At 37.3% G+C, this 22,987-nt stretch overlaps 1 protein-coding gene across 1 annotated transcript; it reads left to right on the forward strand.

Annotated features, from left to right (window-relative positions):
- Positions 1-2,706: 2,706 nt before the first annotated feature.
- praf2 (PRA1 domain family, member 2) lies at positions 2,707-20,405 on the forward strand. Its single transcript, XM_028813364.2, has 3 exons — positions 2,707-2,923; positions 9,018-9,235; positions 9,332-20,405. Exons 1-3 carry the CDS (start codon positions 2,745-2,747, stop codon positions 9,469-9,471), a joined length of 537 nt encoding a protein of 178 aa, XP_028669197.1. The 5' UTR covers positions 2,707-2,744; the 3' UTR covers positions 9,472-20,405.
- The last annotated feature ends 2,582 nt before the right edge of the window (positions 20,406-22,987 follow it).

Raw genomic sequence — 22,987 nt, forward strand, 5'->3', positions numbered from 1 at the left:
TAAAAAAATCAATGAATATTATACCGCAGATTGGGAGGCATGTATGCAATTGTGGTGTGCTCATCATAAGACTAACTTAGCAGAACTAGATTACACAGATGAAAAAAGAAATGCAGCTGTGACTGCTCTAATAAGGCAAAGGAAATTAAATGTTTTCTGTCATAACTAAATACAGTATAGATATATGGTGACCTAATGCAGGTCTTCAAAAGTCTAAAATCCAGAATCACCTTCTAGCAAATGTGAAAATGTAGTTTCACTACAATGTTCCTTGTTATTAAAACAAGGTTGAAGACAAATTATTTTACCAAACCGAACTTCTGTTGGACCTGCTGGCATAGCAAGATTCCTCACTGTTTATTGTATTTCATGAGTCTAATTTATCACTACATGAGATATACTAGTTGCCACTTCCAATTCTACCCATGTAACAGGACATGAATGAACAGATAAATAGCACATGGAAGGCAAGGAGTCATTTTAGTTTAATGCTAAGGATGGAGCGGTTTAATAATCTTCACATAAAGATTTTGTCTGTTTATTGCTACACTTTACTGGGAGGGATTGCATGGCTTACTGGTTTATTTTCCAATATATATATTTTTTTCCTTTTCCTTTATACCACTAAGTCTCTGTATTTGTACTTTGGAAAAATCTTTCAATTTTAAAACATAAAGTTGCCAGTTCAATAACTTCAGTCAACTAAATGATACTCTTGAGCAAGTAAAAGCATACAGCATTGCATGCCATTGTTGCAGTTGTTTTGTTGTTTTACCTATATCATAAATGTATTTAAATAATGTATTTAATATTATATTCCTCAAATTAATGTATTCCATTAACTCAGTCATGTCCTTAAAAACTAGTTTGTGTGAGCAACCCTCTCCTGAGTTCCCCCAGCAGCAGCAGCATTCTTTTCTTTGAAATCTGTTGCTTCCCAGGTAGCGAGTACAAATGGGCACTAAATGTGTCTCATATGGACCAAAATATGGGCCTTATGTGGGTGACCCATATGGGACCCATCAGATTGTGCACCCAAGAATCATATGGGGCTCATGTGGGTTACTACAATGTTACTAATTGCCTGGTACAGGTGTGCTGGGAGAAACCAAAAACGTGGACAGTTTGGGGGTCCCTGAGGATAGGGTTGGAAACCTCTGGTCTATATAACATGTACCTAAGCCTGAAGCAATCGTTTAAAAAGATTTATTAACTTACAGTTACTTATTTGGCTGACACCTTTATCCATGGAAACAACATTTGTGATAAACTTGGTTACATTTCTTTCTTTTTTCCCAATTGGAGCACATGTAGGCAAAGTAACTGCTTTTACATGTTATCAAGACCATGTTTCCCCAGCCAGTCCTCATGGACCCCCAAATTGTCTATGTTATGGTTGCTCCCTGCAGACCTATACCAGGCAATCAGTGTACTAACCCATATAGCCTCATATATTCCCTGGGTGCACAATTTGATGGGTTCCATATGGTCTGCCCATATGGGCTTGTTACCTGTGTTACAGTATGTAACCATCAAACCTAAAATAACAGCGCCCCAAGTCAATTGCTGGAATGCACCTGAATGCAAACTAGTCGGATAAACACCTGTTCAAAAATCTCCAGAAGTAAGGCAATCATTAAGAAATTATCAGCACACCAACAAACTGATTTTATAGTTATGTACTGTATATAATTTTTTCACATATATATAATTGAGTGAAAAATTTTTAAACCTCACATTAGATAGATAGATAGATAGATAGATAGATAGATAGATAGATAGATAGATAGATAGATACTTTATTAATCCCAAGGGGAAATTCACATACTCCAGCAGCACCTTACTGATACAAAAAACAATATTAAATTAAAGATTGATAATAATGCAGGTAAAAAACAGACAATATCTTTGTATAATGTTAGCAGGTATTCTATAACCTAAATGTTCATAGGGTCATTTACAAACATAAAAGTTATAAATAAAGAAGTTATCAGAAACATAAACAGCAAGTTGCTAGTCTACACAGCTAAACATTGTCTTTTCCCTAAAGAAAAAACTAATCCTAATAAAAATAAATAAATAATATACATATATACACACATACAATATAGGTTAACTACACAGCATAAATACTTAGAAGTAATTCTTATTTAAGAATACTCATCTGCGGTGGGCTGGCGCCCTGCCCAGGGTTTGTTTCCTGCCTTGCGCCCTGTATTGGTTGGGATTGGCTCCAGCAGACCCCCGTGACCCTGTAGTTAGGCTATAGCGGGTTGGATAATGGATGGATGGAATACTCATTCAGATTAGATGAAAGCTCTCACGGAAGAGGAAGGATCACACACAGGTGCTAACTGGATGCAATGCCAAGCGTACACCTCCTGGGAGATGCCGGTATTTATCGCAGGATTCGAGCAAATGACCAGCAGGGGTCGGCAAAATACTGAAATGCTAAAACGCTGGCGGAGCCAGAATGACGTTATATAAACATAATCAAATGATACAATTTTGTAAAGTCAGTTAAGAACTAAGCTGGCTTAAAGTCAAATAATGTTTAAAGTATACCTTTCATTACAATTAGTCTTCTAAGTGACGTGACCCACACACGAACAATATCACATATCAGACGACCTATAAATGTAAAAAGAACATAATTTCACAGTGGCCTCTGGGAGCTGTAGGCTTCTTGAAGCGATGCATGCTGGGGGAAGTAGTTTAGATAATCGGGATTCCAGGATTCCACCATGGCGGATGTTCAGCCACCTCCTTTCAGGTCTATGGATGATTTTATTTTGGGCTCGGCCCGGTTCGCTGCTCCTGATTTTCGGGATCTGGAAAGGTGGAATAACCGAATCATCAACAATTTGCTTTATTATCAGAGTAATTATTTTGTGGCAGCGCTTGCATTTCTTTTAATTGTTGGGTAAGTTCAATTAATGTAAAGAATACATCCTTCCTAAAACATGTTGTCCTAATGAAATCTTTTGTGCAAATTCCCTTTCATTCTTTTATGAAGCGTTTAGCGTTCTGATAGACCGGGACGTCAGATACACAGATATATGCTTATTTTCGTTCATCCGGAATATGTATACTGTAGTAGTGTTCAGCTATGTTAGCGCGGAGAGGTTATGTCACTTTTTCTCTTCAGTTCTATACGTGGGTTTTGATCACGTCACAAACCAGTGCGCAGCAATGGAAATGGGCGTCTATTCTGTTAACTGTGTAATCGTAAATCTTTATTTTAAATGAAACCCAAGATGTCATACCACATATATCAAGGCCCTGTTCAGTAAGTCTTCCAAAACTCCGCATAAGCTTTTATTTATTTATTTTTTTACAAAGCAGCTGCATTCGAGCGTGTCTTGCCAGGTGGGTCTTCTAATGGAGCAGAGGGAGCCCTGTGATAAACTGCCTGAATTTCCTCCATATTCTTTTTCTATATTCTTTAATAAACATGATGTTATTAAGGTTTAGAAATCATGCTTTGATTGATAACACTGCACAACAAAGTTTTTGCTTCTTGAACACTGTTGGGTGTTTCTTACAGATTTTTGGGTGCTGATTATGAATATCACATCAAAATTTACCCATCACTTACCATTTATGAGAAATCTTGAGTTTTGTCATGATTTTTTTCTAATATTTGTATCCAAACATTTTCGCTCCTGTAAGTGACTTATCAACAACGGTTTGTGCAGCCTGGGCATGTCTAGGCATGGCATCAGGCCAGGTTGGAAGCTGTTCTGTGGAAGTTGACATCCTGGGCAGGTCTGAACGAGCTTGACGCTGTCTCAGCATGCTATAAAGGTGGCTTGCATACACAGATCTTGCTCATTTGGTTAATATAGATAGTCAGTGTGTATGTATAGTATCAGTATAGTAAAATATAGTATCTTTAGCAATATAACAGTAATTAAGCTTGATGCGATAGACGTTTTGTTGTCGGGCGATATGTCTCGTCAATGTCGTATACATTCTGCTATATCTGTGGCGAACATACACTTGCGCCTCAGAGACATTAGATGACCGCTCTTGTGAAGAAAGCTTATCACCTGTATTTTGGCTGCAAAATTGGTGATTATGACAAGGACTGGGCACCCCACATTTGCTGTGCGACATGTGCTGTCAGTCTGAGAGCCTGGCTGAGAGGCACTTGAAAGACGATGCCGTTTGCTGTTCTGATGATATGGCGAGAACAGAAAGACCATGTGACGGACTGTTACTTCTGTTTGACTAATGTGTCTGGTTTCTCTGCCAAAAACAAGAAGTCAATTGAATATCCTAATCTGCCTTCAGCAATGAGACCCGTGCCACATGACGACAGTCTTCCAATTCCGAAACCACCAGAGGATTGGACCTTAGATGAACCAGATGAAGAAACTGCAATGCAGGGTACTAACAGTGACACTGACCTGGATTTTGAATCGTGCACATCAGGTGATCCATATCTGATAACACAGTCCGAATTGAACGATTTGGTCAGATATTTGGGTCTGTCAAAAGCAAAGGCTGAGCTGCTGGGTTCAAGACTGCAGGAATGGTGTTTGCTGTCACCAGGTACAAAAATTTCTGTGTTTCGAGGCCAACATCATGATATAATTAAATTTTTTTGCACAAGTCGACAGTCTCTGTTTCTGTTATGACATTGAAGGATTGTTCTCGGCCTTCAGGTGTGAGTGGCGTCTCTTCATTGATTCGTCAATGTTAAGCCTGAAAGCTGTTCTGCTACACAATGGCAACGTTTATCCTTCAGTACCTGTTGGCTATGCAGCACACATGAAAGAAACGTATGAGAATATGGAACTGTTGCTGAAGCACTTCCATTATAGCAGGCACAACTGGAATATCTGTGGAGATCTTAAAGTCATTGCTCTGTTACTAGGACTGCAGCTTGGCTATACAAATTACTGTTGTTTCATCTGTGAATGGGACAGCCGTGCCAAAGAGTCCAAGACAATGAAGTGCAACATGTCACTCAAGATTCATTTCCTCCACTCACACTTGGACTTCTTCCCCGCAAATCTCGGTGCTGTCAGTGACGAACACAGTGAAAGGTTTCACCAGGACATTGCTACGATGGAGAAACGATACCAGGGCAACTGGAATCCATCAATGCTTGCTGACTACTGTTGGACACTGCAACGTGACGCACCAGACGTTGAATACAAAAGAAAATCGGGAGGAAAACACTTTTAATTCTGTTGAATTTAATAGCTTATGTGAAACATGATAAACGTGACTAAATATGTTATTGTCAGTAAGCATGTAAATGTCTATTTCTCAGAGTTCCTATGTGATGCAGCAAAACTATATTTGTGCATACCCAGTTAGTTCCTGTCACAATCAGCAAAAACTTTTCAGGAAGCAAGACTTTTCAAAAAAATTATTGTGCAGTGTAAGTTTTTTGATTTCTCACGTGTTCCAGTAAACTGTTACTTTCAAGGCAGTCATATCCACGCAATTGCATTCCCTGCACCATAAACAGACCCCAACTGTCCTTGTCACCCCTTGATGTGTGCCCAGCAATAGTTCAGGTACTAACTCTAATAGTTAGCAGTCAATACTCTATTCTCTATCTTATGTTTGTAAACCTGAATTGTGTTCTTTGCTAATGTATATTGTTCTAATATGTCAGAAGGTGTTCACATGGATACCTAACCCTAACCCTAACGTTTAGATGTAGAAAACACCTATATGTGTTAACAGTAACAGTATATAGCATATATTTAAAGAAGGAGTCCATTAGGCTGAAATTGATAAGGGAACCAGCTACTTTAAAATTCACGTAAATAAATGTCTGTGCCATGTGACACAAGGTTCATTATTATGATATGTACGCTTGAAAGCACAAAGGCAAAAAGTCTTGAATGCAAATCCTGTTATAATGTAAACAGAAGTTCCATTTAATGTGACATTATTTAATTCAGACCAAGTAATAGTGTCAGTTTGCTTTTTGCCTCGGCTATCACCTTATTTATAAACTCAATCAAAGTCCTTTGGTATGGTTCTTTTAATCTCTACAGTTTGAGAGTCACCAACTTCTCATGCTACCAGGTCAAGAAATTACCATGTAAGCAATGAATCTTTTTATTCTGTGCTGACAGCTTATTAGTGCATCTCTGTCTATCCAAAAGATGTAAAAACACCCATCATCCAGGAAACACATAGGTAAATATATAAATAGGCCACCATGTTTTCAGTATAGCCCACCTCTCTATTAACACATACCTTATAGTTTCAAGACTGCAGTTCTGCTAAATTTAAGCTTCTTTCACCAGTGTCATTTTACTTGCAGGTTTTATTCAACTAAACAATGCCATCCAAACGCTAGAAGTATTCCAGTCACTATTATTTCACAGAGTCTAAACAAATACTGACACTGGAGGAAAATTATGTGAGCAAATGTCATAGGTTTTGTTTATTTTCAGCAAAACAGCGTTGCATTTTTAGCAGACAATAAAAAATAGACACCACCAACTCAAGTTGCTCTTTGCTCTTTATGAGCAACTTTCACAGTAAGCACCATCACTGGGCATGAACCTTTTTTTGTGATTAATTTTTATTGCAAAAGAATCAAGATTCAAAGGATTATATGTTATAAACTAGCTGAAATGCCCAGCTTTGCCTGGAAGATAAAATAAGTGTTTTTTTTTTTAAATGTTTGAGAAAAATATAATAAAAAAAAAAAAAACACATCTTTAAAAATAAAAATAAATTGTGCTCGTCTTGCAGTCCTGCATGTATGTTATCATCCAGTTGATGCTTGGAACCGGCCAACTCTGTTTAATTTCAAAAGCAACAGGGGAGCGGTGGTGCAACATAAAGAATGCTGTGAGTCACCTCCAGGTCGCCCTCTGGTGTTCGTTCTGAGTGTCAACTGGATGATAACATACAGAGACAACCGCAAGATCACCCCCCACCCTACCCAGAAGGGGGTAGGTTAGGGTTGATTTCACCCTACAGTATTTTTAGTTGATCAATGAGAAACGTGTACCAAGTTTCATGAAAATCGCTCCAGCCGTTCGGAAGTGATGCTGGAACATAGATACACACACACATACATTGACTTTTATATATATATATATATATATATATATATATATATATATATACAGTAATCCCTCGCTACTTCGCGGTTCACTTTTCGCGGATTCACGACTTCGCGGGTTTTTAAATACAAGTGATTGCCCGCCTATCGCGGAAGTTATGTTCCAGACCCATCAGCAACAGGAGAAAATCCGCGATATAGAAAGACCATATAAAAAAACATTTTTATAGTTTAAGCCTTAAAATACCCATCCCACATGCTTTAAACACATGTAAACTTATAAAACACACTTTGTTAACACATATGATATGTGGATGTCGGGCTAAGGATATGAGTAACATCTCACTATTATAAAACATTTTAACTTCACGTAAGACAAGACAGTGAGACAGGAAAATTGGTGATGTATAGGCTTTTAAATTATTAACACGCAGAGCAACAAGCAGCACAAAGCCAGCACAAAGTCCACTTCTCCTTAGCGTTCATTCAGCTCCCCACCCCCTTGACAATGCGAAGTGGCAGGAGCATACTGCGCCTCCTGGGGGGGGGGGGGGGGGGGGTTTGAGCGAACGTGCGTTCAGCCCTCACACACCCCCACTCCTCCTGATCCTTCCGAACGCGCAGAGCAACAAGCAGGCATTTTGGCAGAAGCAGCACAAAGTCCATTTCTGCTCTGCTGAGAGTTCAGCTGCCCCCCTTCACAAAGCGAGTGCAGACACATTGACGTCTGATCGCTGCGTGCAGTGTTGGTCTGTGGTGTTTAAGAATGTAGAAAGTGTTTAAGAGCATAGGAAGTGTTTATAAGAGTGTGGAAAAAGTTAACAAGAGAGTGAGAAAGGTTTATAAGAGTGTGGGAAGGGTTTATAAAGCCTTAAATATGTATAAATAATAAAATAAATATAGGTCGCTACTTTGCGGATTTTCACCTATCGCGAGGGGCTCTGGAACGTAACCCCCGCGATAGGTGAGGGATTACTGTATATATATATATATATATATATATATATATATATATATACACAGTAGATTTATACAGTAGATTTATACAGTATTTACATGATCACACCAACCTGTCCTATGCAACTTCTTCAAACTCCACCTGGGAATTCTCAGATGCTCCCAGGCCAGTAGAGTGATATAAATCCTCCAGTATATCTCTCCTCTGTCCCTGGTGTTTCTGCCAGTGGGATGTGTCTAAGGCATCTCTCAAGGGAGACATCCTAACTACATTCTCAGATCACATCAATTGCTGTCTCTTGATGCAGAGAAACCCATTCTGTAATTTATAGTTGAAGATGTTAATTCTCATCCCTATTGCATCACTCTCAGCTGGTAAACATTCAAGCCATTTGAAATAATACGTAGACTTTAAAGAGGGTAATCCACTTAATAATTCAGTTCAGTTCAGTTAAATCTGTCTTTGTGTATATGCTTTTTGCTGAGTACAGGTGCAGAGCACTGTGACAAGTTCTCATTTAAAATGCAAACTTTATAAATGACTATATAATTAGTACATGTAAAGACGCATATTTGTTTGAACAGAAAGAAAAACTAAGTAGTTTAAAACTGATTAGCGTAAATGGAGCCTAAGAATATTTGCAAAAAAGAAACCCAATCAAAAATTGGTCTCTTCCTTTTGCCCAAGGCTGCCAGGATGGGCTTCTGCCCCCACAACACTGAACTGAACAAAGCAGTTATGGATAATAAATGAATGCTTCAAAAATTTATATTCTGAACACACATACAATAGAGTGTTGTGACAAAAGTGAGTCACTCCTTGAAAGACTCTTTGAAGACACTTGCACATAAGGATATTTGGTGGTCATTTAACAATAATGACAGGTAAAATGATCTCATTAACAAATGCCAATTGAAATTATTCATTGCAGTCATTTTTTGTCAATGAAAACGGCAAATTTAATTTTCGGAAATGCAGTTTCTTATAACATTCTAGTTTTTGTAATTGCAGGTACTTCCAACCTGTCAAAATGATTCTCGGTGGTGCAGTGGTAACATTAGTGTTTCTTGGATTCATCTGGGCAGCAGAGAATAAAGCAGTGGTCCGACGTTTCCGTAGGAATCACCCCAAAGTTGGAGTGATAGCCATTATGGGCTTCAGCTACCTCCTCATGCACATGCTGGGTGGTGTTGCAGTATTTCTCTTTGGGATTACATTCCCTATACTATGTAAGTCTTTTTTTTTGTTAGTGTTGAGTTGTTAGTCAAGTAGCATCAAACTGTTTGAAAGTAATTCTTTGAATCTATTTATTTATTTCCAAACAGTGGTCCTCATCCATGCATCTCTGCGGCTGCGTAATCTGAAAAATAAACTAGAGAACAAGATTGAGAGTATTGGTCTGAAGAGAACTCCAATGGGTATTCTTTTGGAAGCTTTGGGCCAGGAACAGGAAGCAGGCTCTTAAAAAGAGATGTGTTTGTGAGTACAGAGAGAGAGAGGGGGGGAATGAGCGCAGGTGCAAGACCCCGGTGGTTTGAAATGTGACTTTTTGAAATGGGTTGTATTTGGAATGGGCTGCTATCATGGACACTCCAATCATTCTTAGTAAAGAGAAGGAACCAGAACTGCCCTGAGAGAAGGTGAATGAATTACCATGTGTACCCTCTGTCAGTTAAAGAAGTGGGGAGGGGGGGTGGTAATGGATGATATGACCTACATTATCTTCCGGGAATTATTTTGACAGAACATGAAGTTTGACATCATGATGAAGTTAATTGTTTTCATTAAATAAAGATTATTTACAGGTGGCATAGAAGAGAAATTTATACAGTATTTACATAATCAGTCTGTGGATATTTGCACTAAAGTATAATAAGCAGGTTTGCTAATTTTGCAATTCTGTAATTTGTCAGCAATGATTTAGATAACTTTCCCCAGCAAATTTCTATTCAGTTCACCCTTTACTGTTGTATCTTTCACATTGGCATATAATTTGCCATTTCAGCTTTAGCTTAGTGTATGCTGTTGGCTAATAGTTTAAATGAGAGGAGGTACACTGGTTGGTTACATTATACTTTATATTTATATACCAGTTGGATAAGAGTTAGTAGCTGAAGAAAAACAGCCCTCTAAATCTCTCTTAGACATGATATATTTGTTTTGTATAATCCAATAAAAATGGAGGTGGCTTTCTCCCAAAATTCCCTACCATTTAAAGGGTAGCTCTGACAGAGCTGTCAGCCTTCTTATTTTTTTCACACAACCAAGTTAATTTTCTTCTGCTTCCAAATGCCACATTTTCTTAGCTTGCAGAGGGCAGGCAGGAGACGGGTTTACACAGTTTTTCAACATTAAACAGAAGTCTAGGACGGGCCCAGCAGAACTACTGCCCATCACTTTTACTACGTCATAAAAACTATTTTTAGTTTTGCAAGGAGTGGAGAGCAAGGATTAGTCAAAAATAATTAATCTACACAGCTTTTAAGGTATTTGATCTTTCTGTGCAATTCTGCTGATACAATACCACTATGAACAAAAAAATAGCATCATTTTAGTTAAGGTGAATGCATAAGTTGTGAGATTGCTTCTTTGATTTTTCCTTCTTTACTTTTTTCTCACGACCTGCAATTGGACAGAGCAGCTTCTAATTCATAAATAATATTTACTAATTATGAGACTTGTTTAAGAAAGTTTTTAATTTTAAAATATGTGCAATATTAGTTAGTGATTATGGGAGGTCAATATTTAGATATTTTTAAAAATTAGAATAAAAGTCATAGAAAACTGCTTAGGGTGAACAAGGGGCTAAAAAAATGGCATTGTCTATATTAAATTCCAGAAGAACAGTATGGTGTATTTTCTTCATTAGGTAATGATATTCTTTTTGGAAGAACAACAATGTAATCTATGTTCCCTAGATAACCGTTAACTGTATACAGCACAAGTGGTAAAACATAAACTGGATTAACTTTATCATGCAGACTGCTTTCCATCCACTACATTAGATTTGGACTTTATTTGAAATGTGTACTTCTCTTTATAGCATTTGTGCTGAACAATCAGTCACTGTTTAAGAGAGCTGGGCACTTGGCATAAGGCTGATGGAAGAATGAAATTTGTCTTGTTTTTTTTTTTGTTTTTTTTTATTTTATTTATTAATTTTATTGTAATCATTCCATACAAATAGATCAATTTATAACAAAAAAAAAAATGAAGACAAATCAAACCCCACCCCTGAGAAGGAGAGCTTAGCCAAAGGAGAATTGCTTAGGGCTTTTTGATAAGGCAACAATAAACAAAAGAAAGGAAGAAATATATATAGGCAAATAAAAAATGAAGAAGGAAAATAAATGGGGTAATAGTTATTTCTCTTATTCTAAAATAATATTGATTAGATCCTGCCAGTTTTTGAAAAAATTCTGTACAGATCCTCTAACTGAGAATTTGATTTTTTCCAATTTCAAATAATATAAAACATCGGTTTCCCACTGACTTATCAGAGGAGAGTTAGGATTCTTCCAATTTAACAGAATAAGTCTGCGTGCCAAAAGTGTAGTGAATGCAGTCACCGTTTGCTTGTCCTTCTCCACTTCAAGTTTGTCTGGAAGAACACCGAACACAGCTGTTAATGGGTTAGGAGGGATTGTGACCCCAAGGCTGTCTGAAAGGCACTTAAAAATTTTGGTCCAAAATTATGTTAGTTTGGTGCAGGCCCAAAACATGTGACCCAGTGAGGCAGGAGCTTGGTTGCAGCGTTCGCAGGTTGGATCTTGCCCTGGAAACATTTTGGACAGTTTTAAGCGAGACAGATGTGCTCGATATATAATTTTTAGTTGAATAATTCTATGCTTTGCGCATATGGAGTTCGAGTGAATTCTCTGCTTTGCTACCTTCCACTCCTTTTCTGCTATATTGATTAAGAGATCTTCTTCCCAATGTCCTCTTGGGTCTTTGAAAGGTAGGGACTCTAATAAGATTTTATATAATGTGGAAATGGTGTCTAATTCCTCGAAATTGAGCAGTATTTTTTCCAGCATGGTGGAGGGTACAAGGTGAGGAAAATCGGGCAGTTTCTGTTTAACAAAATTTCTAATTTGAAGATAGTGAAAGGAATGTGTAGCTGGGAGGTTGAATTTGGAACGTAATTGTTCAAAAGATGCAAATATGTTGTCTATATATAGATCTCTGAGCATTTTAATCCCAAAACTTTTCCAGGTATTAAAAACTGGATATGTTTGCGAGGGTTGAAAGAGGTGGTTCTCTTGCAGAGGTGCCGCGGATAAAAGATTTTCCATCTTAAAATGCTTTCTAAGTTGGTTCCATATTCTGAGTGAGTAAAGCACAATTGGGTTATTAGTATATTTGCAATAACTTGCATTTATTGGAGTGCAGAGCAGGGAGTATAAAGAAGTACTACAGGATTTTACTTCTATTGCGAGCCAAGCCTGTGTATGTTCATTTTTTTGTGTCCAGGTTTTTATGGCTTGTATGTTTGCTGCCCAGTAATAAAACTGAGAATTAGGTAAAGCCATGCCAGGTCTTTGTAGGGTCGCTCTTCGGATGCGTGGGCGTTTTGAGTCCCAAATGAATGAGGTTATTGTTGAATCTAATTGCTTAAAAAACGATTTATTGATATATATTGGAATGTTTTGAAATAAAAAAAGAAGTTTACACAGAACACAGAACAGTTCCATTTGTAGCATCAGATGTAGTATCGGACCCTGAAGGGAGATATGTGATGGTCATGGGCAACTTATTTAACAGTAAAATGATTTTGATAAATGTTTATGCACCCAATGTCGATGGTAAGGAATTCATGCAAAATCTATTTGCATCCATTCCCAATGTGAACACTCATAAAATTATAATGGCTGGGGACTTTAATTGTGTTTTAAATCCACTCTTAGATAGGACTTCTGTGACAGGGGGGACAACATCTAACACTGCAAAGACAATTACAGTTTTTAAATGACCACAACTTATCAGACCCCTGGAGGTTTTTTAACCCAAACTCAAGAACATATTCGTTCTACTCACCAATGCATTATAGCTACTCAAGAATAGATTATTTTTTTATAGATAATAATTTCCTGCCTACGATTAAATCGTGCAAATACGACACAATTGTTATCTCCGACCATGCCCCTCTAGTCTTGGAGCTAAAATCATTAAGCCCCTCACACTCACCTCACAGATGGCATTTTAACCCTCTTCTATTGGCAGACGAGAACTGCACAGAATTTATATCCAAACAAATCAGCTTCTTCCTAGAGACAAACACACCCACAGAGGTTTCAGCAGGAACACTCTGGGAAACTCTAAAGGCCTTCTTAAGAGGACAGATTATTTCATATCTTTCCCACAGAAATAAATTAGAAACCAAGAAAGTGTCAGAGCTAAAAAGCGAAATTACTACAATAGATGAAGAACAAGCCAGGTGTCCAAGTGAAGCTCTTCACAGGAAAAGGCAGGCCCTGCATACAGAACTTAACATCTTGACAACTAAAGAAACTGAACAACTTATTTATAGGTCAAGACATCATTACTATGAACACAGAGAAAAAGCTAATAAGCTTTTAGCTCAACAAATTCACAAACAAGAAGTTCGCAATGCAATACCAGTAATCACCAACACGAATGGAGAAGAAACCATTGACCATAAAAATATAATGCACGCATTTAGAGATTATTATAAATCCTTATATTCTACTGAGTTCAAAGAAGACAACACACAATCTAATGCATTTCTGGATACATTACAGACACCACAAATAGATGCTTTAAGTGCTGAGGAACTGGATAAACCTCTGATGCTAACAGAATTACTAGATGCTATAAAGTCACTTCAAAGCGGGAAATCAGCAGGCCCTGATGGTTACCCCGTAGAATTTTATAAGAAATTTTCCACTCAGCTAGCTCCCCTCTTATTGGCAACATTTACAGAAGCTAGAGACAACCAAATACTACCTCAAACATTTTGTCAAGCATTAATCACTGTCTTTCCTAAACAAACTAAGGACTTGTTACAATGTGCATCATACAGACCAATTTCACTCCTGAGTAATGATGTTAAGATACTCTCAAAAATTCTAGCTAGAAGGATGGAGAAAGTGCTGCCCTCGGTAATATCACAGGATCAAACTGGATTCATTAAAGGCCGACACCTATCTTCCAATCTCCAACGCTTGTTTAATGTTATATATTCACCAGCAAAATCAAACACCCCAGAGATATTACTATCATTAGACGCAGAAAAAGCATTTGATATGATTGAATGGAACTACCTTTTCACTGCATTGGAGAAATTTGGGTTTGGCCCGAATATTTGTGCATGGATCAAACTACTGTATACCAATCCAGAAGCTTCAGTTTGTATTAACAACATTTGCTCAGACTACTTTAAGCTAGAACGTGGCACCAGACAAGGATGTCCCTTGTCACCACTGCTGTTTGCAGTCGCCATTGAACCACTGGCGGTTCACTGTCGAAATTCTTATCAGATAAAGGGGATTATCAGAGAAGGACTGGAACAGAAAATTTCTCTATATGCAGATGATATGGTTTTATATATATATCAGACCCAGAAAACACTGTGCCTGCAGTTCTAACAGCACTAACAGAATTTCAAAAGATATCCGGTCTTAGAATTAATCTGAATAAAAGTATACTCTTTCCAGTGAATTCACAAGCATATAATATTAGATTGGACACCCTACCTTTTACCATAGCAGATCAGTTTAAATACCTAGGGGTAAATATCACAAGTAAACATAAAGCTCTTTATCAACAAAATTTTGCCGTCTGTATGGAAAAAATTAAGCAAGACTTGCATACATGGTCAACCCTTCATCTCACTCTAGCCGGAAGAATTAACGTTGTTAAGATGAATATCCTTCCTGAAATTTGTCTTGTTAAACTGAAATTATGAAAACAATTCCGTAAGTGTTGGAAACTGGGTTGAGTATAGGAATGGATAATAAGGCCAATCAAACCAACTTTTAGTTAATAAGTGACAAATATATTTTTTTCTGTTGCTTACCCCACATTTTTATGGTGTTGGCAAAAAAATCTTTTAATCTCATATTTGTATAACTAATGGAGAACACAAAATTCCTTATACTACTTCTTCTTTCAGCTGCTCCTGTTAGGGGTCACCACAGCGGATCATCTTCTTCCATATCTTCCTGTCCTCTGCATCTTACTCCGTTACACCCACTACCTGCATATTCTCTCTCACCACATTCATAAACCTTCTCTTAGGCCTTCCTCTTTTAATTTTACCTGGCCGCTCCATCCTTAACATCCTTCTCCAAATATATCTAGCATCTGTCCTCGGCATGGTGTATTTTCTTCCAAACCAATGCAATCTTGCCTCCCTAACTTTGTCTCCCAACCATCCAACCTGAGTGACCCTCTAATGTACTCTTTTCTTATCCTGTCCATCCTTGTCACACCTAATGCAAATTTTAACATTACAACATCACATTTTAACATCACAAAATTCCATATACAGTGTGACTCAATGGAGGCACAGATTGAACAAAGGTAAACCAAATCGAAATGTTTATGAAAAATGCTCAGATTACTTGTGTGGCCTAATCCACACATATTGGGTGTCCTGTCATATGCGTATAATGTCTCAAATCGCATGTATTTTAGCTAAAACTTTGTTAATTCACTACTTAAGAATCATCATATAAATAACTGGAGCAAGTACAAACACAAGCAGGCTTTTGATATGAAAATCCACTTCCTCCATCATTCATTGCTCAGTTCTACCTAGTAATAGCTCACTCAATAGCTAACCTGGTGCTTTATGTGAAATCAACGTTTCGGAGCATGGTCTGTGAGAGGAGTACAATTAGAGGGTAAAAATGAAAGAAAAGCAAGTGAAAATGTAATCAAGTGCAATGTATGCCATGTACTTGTGTACATTTGAATCGCTTCATGAATTGGAAGGTACAGTTTCTTAAACTGCCATTGAAAAATCCAGAAATATGGAAGACCAGTGAATGACGGGAGAAAGAGGTCTTCACTGGAAAGGCTAATCCTTGTTCAAGCATGTTCCCCTGTTGTTTACAACATGATTTTCTGGAAGTGGTTTATTGTGAGCATATGATTGGATACTCGTCATTTAGATTATGCAACATGAGTAATTTGAGATTTTTTCATAGACATTTTGATATTGTTTGCTATTTATAGTGCAAGTTGAGTCTCCATTGAACATCATTTAATCAGGAAATTCTCAGCCATCACTTCAAACACCATGTGAGTGAGTAATGGTTAAAAAATCGTATTTCTTGGGTGGAGTATGTCTGTAAATGAACTTTAATCTAATTAGTGTTTAAGTGTAGCTATTGAATCACCAACTATGTTACTACTGGAGTGCAGTGTTTACTTGCATTTGAAATCTTAGTGACTTTAACCACATAACACCAGTCTAAAAATAAACTGAATACATGGAATTGTGCCCTTTTTAAGAGAAGTTACATTGTCAATGGCAAATTGAAGAGACTTGATACAGGCATGTAATAAAAAAGACTGCAATACATAAAAAATGTATAAAAGTAATCCGCAGAATGTACCTCGCATTTTCAGAGCATGTTGTAATCAACATCGTGATTGTGATTTGATCATTTGTTGTGCAGGTTTATTCCAAAATGTGTCATCTTCTCTCAGTATCCGAATAATATTGTTATTTTCATTGTTTTGGTTGTATTATAATGTTGCATGATTATAATATTTACAGTATATATTAGCCATAGTGCATAATCACCTGTTGCCTAATGAATGCAAGGCAGGTCCAAGAAAAAAGCTCCCATTTCTAATCCATTAGGTTGCACATTTCACAAATAAATGCAGAGGAGATGAGCATGTTAACAGCACTTCCACTTTTTTAAATGTTACGGTGCAGGTTACCACACAAAGCTACTTTAAAATCTGCTCTCCTACCTTAATTTAAATATTTAATCAGGGTAAAAGTGGGTTTGAAATATGGATGGATGATAGTGAATTCATTTAAAAGAAGTCTAGGGTGGACACATCAGCAAAATATGTTTACAAATTGACATACCTGTGACACTGTTTTTAAAACAGCAAGCTTTTCTTTTTATTTAATTTTTGAGCCTGGAAATCTGTAACCACTACTCAGAGCACAGTACAACAAAAATATGTGCTATCAAATGTCAGTGTTTTCTTCATCCATCCATCCATTTTCCAACCCGCTGAATCCGAACACAGGGTCACGGGGGTCTGCTGGAGCCAATCCCAGCCAACACAGGGCACAAGGCAGGAACCAATCCCGGGCAGGGTGCCAACCCACCGCAGTGTTTTCTTCATTCAAGCATGAAATATCAATGAAGTAATTTATATCACACAAGTATATGCTGAAGAATAGAAACAGTAGTCACAGAGGATGAAACTTGAAGCTTGAGATGCAGGAAGCTTACTACTGAGCCTGTGAAAGTAACTGCCCGTTTTAAGTTGGCAGTGGTTAAAAGAGAGGAGTGTCCCCTTAAACACACACACACAAGATAGAGCGTTATTTATACTATACTATACTTTATTTTCAACCCTGCTCTGCTGGAGCCTATTCCAGTTAGCCCAGGGTGCCAGTCTATCACTGGGCAAAAAACACACACACACCAGGGCCAATTTAGAATCGCCAATTTACCTAACCTTCATGTCATTGGACTGTGGAAGGAAACCAGAGCACCTGGAGGAAACCCATGCCGACTCAGGGAGGACCCAGGACATGAACCCTGGTCTCCTTACTGTGAAGCAGCAGTGCTACCACTGCACCATCATGCTGCTGCACGTACCACTGTGTAATCTAATTTTAATTAGTTGTCTCAAGTGTAGTGGTGAGTGTTACAGTATGTTACACTTAGTCTATGTTAATGTTTACCAAAAATAAATAATCAAAATGTTGTCAATTTCAGGTAAAGCATTTTTTTTACAGCTGGCATCCCCAAGCCTTAAGCTCAAGCAATGCATACATTATAATTTTTGTTAATGTTGAGATGGGTCTGGATCCTTGTTCAGGATTTCTTGCCAAGCATTGGTTTCCTTGTGACCCTAAGCTTGACTAAGCATGCTAGAAACTGGATAGATGAATTTAATTTTTTTATTTTTTGGAGGAATGATGTTTTAAATTGCCCATTGGCTGACCAGTAGTTCAAGACAGGATGTTGATAGACAGAATAATTATTGGCACTTAAAACCATTTTAAATCTGAACAGATCTGAATAAAAAAGAAATGTAGCATATTTAAATGAATGTTTGCTCAAATACATATTTGAGTAATTAATTTAACTAATGGCAGACAACCTGAGTTAGGCACAGATTTAGCAGTAAGTATTTTGGAGAGCAGCCTTCTATATTTTTAGCCATTGGACATAAGATTTACAATTCTAATAAAAAATGATTTTTCACTTGTTATGCGGTGTCACTTATCAACCTAACTGAGTATGCCTCTCTTCTTATGAGATGATTTCAGATCAGTTTTGTTCTTTACTCTTTAATTGTTCTGTCCAAATTTCACAAAAAAACCTTCAAATTTGCATCTTTCCAGTGGTGTAAGAACTGTTATATTACATAGACATGGTTTATCTGGCTTGCTTCCACAGTCCAACAACATACAGGTTGAGTGGACTGGCGATGTAGAATTGACTTCATATACTGTATGTGCTTTATACCCTGCGATGGAAAGTCACGCTATCCTGGGATTGTCCCTGCCTAGCATCCAATGTTTGCTAGAATAGACTCCAGGTTCCCTGCGTCCCTGCTCTGGATAAGCAGGTTTAGAAAATGGATGGATGGATGAGGTTAACTGCATTCTGCTTTTGACACTTTTGTTTTGTGTATAGGTATTTTTTATTGGACGTCACAACCTGTCTGATAGAAAATGTGGGAGTTTGCCTGTATTAGAGTCTTTCCTGAACCCTGTTTATGTCTGTATACCCAGAGGAGACATCTCAGGGCTACTGTTAAGTGATGTTTTTTGAAGTTATCCATCTTCACTAAAAAGGCATGTACAGTATACTGAATTGAAATTTTATGTAATATATTTTTAAATTAATCCCACATAGGGATACACATTTGACTATGGTTACGTCAGCAAAATGGTTAAGAAAATCTTATTAAAAGTAGGTCACACAATGATTACATTTTGATTAAATAATTTAGAAGCACTACCTTGGTTCCTGGAATAATTGTTCAAAATACTATTCAATTTAGGGTATGTACGGCAATGTTATCCATTTGTCTTTGAAGTGTTTTAATAAAAATATCATCTTTTATAATATAAAGTTATTTATAAATACTTTAAAAATATGGAGATCACAATTGTAACTTGAGGGTAGATTTTGCTATCAACGAACTGAATTGAATGAGATTCTATTGTCTTGGTTGTATATCTTTGAGATGATGCTTTTCACTTCTCCATTGACTAAAGAAGGTGCAAATCCCAAGTTTTTAGAAAAGCAAATGTGACAAATTGTTCAAATTATTTTAATTAAAAACAATATAAATTAAGCTTACACCAAAACATTCTTTATCACTTTAAATGGAATATGAACAAGATCCCACCCTTGGTGGTTCCGAAGTTTATTACTGATTAGTACTTAATAAAGCACAATAGTCATTAGAAGCTGTGTGATGTTGAAACAAAAAAAAGAAATAACTCTTTTGGTATATTTTTTTTTCTTGATGGGGGGATTAAAAAAATATTCTGGTCCTGTTGCTTCACTGATTTCTTTCATCTTGTATGTTAGCTTTAGTACTTACTATTTTTGTCCCTCTCTGTATTTTTTTTAAAACAAATGCATATAAAATGCAAGGTATATGACCATGTGTAGAATATGTCTTACTTCTTGGCTGAAATGCCAAAAAATCACTTTTAAGGCCAAATCGAGACTTCACCACGTAACCTTTCTGGGGTCTGGGGCATTCTGTAGTTTAGGGAACCTGTTACTATTCAGTGAACAGATACACTAATGACAAGGGAACTCGTCTGGGTTGAATTTTAAATGCTAAATTGTTTTAAAGCGTATTGTATCTTTTAATAGGGATGAATGATTTAAGGGTCCATTGGTGCAATGTGAAAATGGGGGAATGGTAACCCTTTAAATTGCCTTTAAGCTTACACTTGAATAAGTCTCAGTTTTATTTGTTTCTCAATGTCTCAAATACACCGAAGTTGAAGTGTTGCTCAGATAACTAAACTATGTTTTATTCTCTGTTTTTTGGGGGGAAAAAAAATACACGACAGTATTATAACACCTGTATGAATCCAATATGTACCTTCTTGTTGCATAATAATCTAAATTGTGTATTTTCTTGGTATTTAAAATAGCATGTCACAATAGAACCAGTGTAATAAAATTGTTCTTAAAATGATGATTGTTGGCTAGTCATTAAAACACACATGTACTGAGGCTACTTACGAGCAGTACAGTATTATGTAGCTGTTCTGTGTGACATAGTCACCTTTCTTACCAACCTTTTTATCAAGTCTTTATTTTGCCTCATCAGTGAGTATTATTCTTGCTGTATAGCTTATCCTATTTCACTAATCTGTCAAACCTAATTTTAGAACGAACCATTTCTGTTTGCTAAAAACGGAAAGAAAAACTGAAAAATTACACAGACCAAAAATTGGCTAATTGAGGGTCTGTTTGTTACCCATCTTTCTTATGCAGCTCTCAAATCATCACTTCCAGTTTCCTGAAACTATTCTGTTTTAATGAAGAGGTTTCGTCTATTCATAATAAAATGAGTAAAGTTCCCATTCAACTGCCCTAACCTTCATGTACAAAGCTGTGGTTCTAACAGGAGCCGGATTAAAAGAAGACTCTCTTGGTTTGGTTTGCTAACACACCTCACATCTAACACACCCATGTGTAAGCCTACAAAGCCTTTAAACATATTCTTAAAAGACATATTTAACATATAGGAAACTTGGTAAGCCAAAGAAATATGTGATGTGATATCAATCTAGTTTAAGAAAATGCCTCTTTAGTAACACGAGTAATAGAACATAAAATACTCACAAGTACAGTATTTGAAACTTCCTGACCAGGTCATAATTTGAAAGAGTTACCACTAGAGGGTGCATTTGCCATGTAAATGAATCTGTTGGAACTATTAAAAAAATGACATCTGTCATGTAATAGGTGGCACACAAACCTAGAATAAAAAGTGCCAGACTACAACATTAAAAAATATTGGCGTTTATTAACCAATCATTAAGCAGGATGGTTGACAATGTATGCATTACAAAACAATAAATGGCTTTCAACAACATTTTATTTATTTATTTTTATTGATAGTGCTCTACTGTCATGGTATGTGCTCATGTCTTCAGCTTACTTGATCTCCTTTTAATATCTCATAACTCTTATGTAATGAAATTACAATTACAAATGTAAAACAGAGTCAAATTATGTTGATTTCCATTTAGCAGTATGTATAAACTATAAAAGATCCCTGACAGAAGCTGAAAAAAATTTTCATGCGTCCAAGCGAACAGTCTCAAAAATAATAATGCCACATTCCAAACATGTATCAGCAAAGAGACATAGTGATACAAAGCTGAATCACACTGATATTTCATGGGATAGATGGTAAATGCAACAAAACTATGGCCACAACAATTACCACAGAATTAAATCACCATCTTGGTTCCTCAGTCTCACCAAAATATAGTACATCATGTGCTTCATAATGCTACGGTAGCATGTGAGACAGTGCTGCCATTTGGAAACCACTTCTATCAAAGGCCAAAGCACAAAGACACATAACTGTAAGGACTACAAAACCTGGAGCAGTAAAAATAGTAATAAAGTTTGATGAGTCATCCTTAGCCCTTGTCACAGATGGCTGGGATCCTTGTCTGGGTGGGACGTCTCTTCACTGTATGGACCTTGGGAGCAGGCCTGGTCAGAACAGTACCTCCCCTGCGACGCTGGATGGAAGCCCCCCGGGTGGCAGTGGTGCCTTGGATTCCCGCAGGTCTCCATGGGAGATGCAGTTCCCTACAACCCTGTTGAGATCCAGGGGTTGCACCAGGGAGTGCTGCCGGAAGTGCAGCCAGAAATAGGTCATCAAACACCTGGAGCACTGCGGGGTGGGCTATAAAAGGAGCCAGCAGCCACCACTCAGGGAGCCAGAGTCAGGAGGAGAGGGACTAAGCTTGCTGGAGAGGAATGGTGAAGATAGAGGGTGAAGAAAGGAAAGTATTGTGAGATGTGTTGTGCTTTGGACTGTGTTGTGGGCTTGTGGGGACGGTGAAGACATTCCACATGAGCGAAGAAAAAATAAAAGCACTTTATTTTAGTAGTGTGCTTCCCATGTCTGTCTCTGTTGGGTTAAGCGCTGGTATAGCGCCACCTACAGTCACACCCTATTTCCTTTTAATGGGTTAAGTTTGAAAAAAGACAAAGGATGCCTTGAGCCTGCAGTATTAAAAGTGGTGGGAGATCTATAATAATATTGGACAGCCCTCTTGTGTGAGTCATCAGTTCCTATAATTGCTGTGCATGGTTATATAATATCCAAGAAATTGGAAGCCAGTTTACACATTCAGATGTACCCTATGGTGCAAACACTGTTCCCTCATGATGTTCCCATTTTCAAAGATGATAATGTCCCTGTACACGCTGCTAAAATATTTGAAGAGTGGTTTTGTAAATACCAGGGTGAAATCAAAGGACCTTCTATGGTCACATCAGATTTAAACATCATTGTTCCTTTATGATAAGTTATTGAGTGCAGAATGTGAAGCAGACTTTCATCTCCTTCTTCCCTCAAACAACTGGCATTTCCTTCTTGAAGAATGGCGCAGTTTCGCACTGCACACACTTCAGGATTTAAATTGCCATATTACAAGAAGGGATGAAAGTGTTTTGAAAACAGATGGTGGCCTGACTTTATATTAAGTCCTTGATATTAATATGTTGTTAGGTGCTTCTTTTATTTTA

The sequence above is a fragment of the Erpetoichthys calabaricus genome, chromosome 11 (genome assembly GCF_900747795.2).
Source record: "Erpetoichthys calabaricus chromosome 11, fErpCal1.3, whole genome shotgun sequence".
NCBI lineage: Eukaryota > Metazoa > Chordata > Cladistia > Polypteriformes > Polypteridae > Erpetoichthys > Erpetoichthys calabaricus.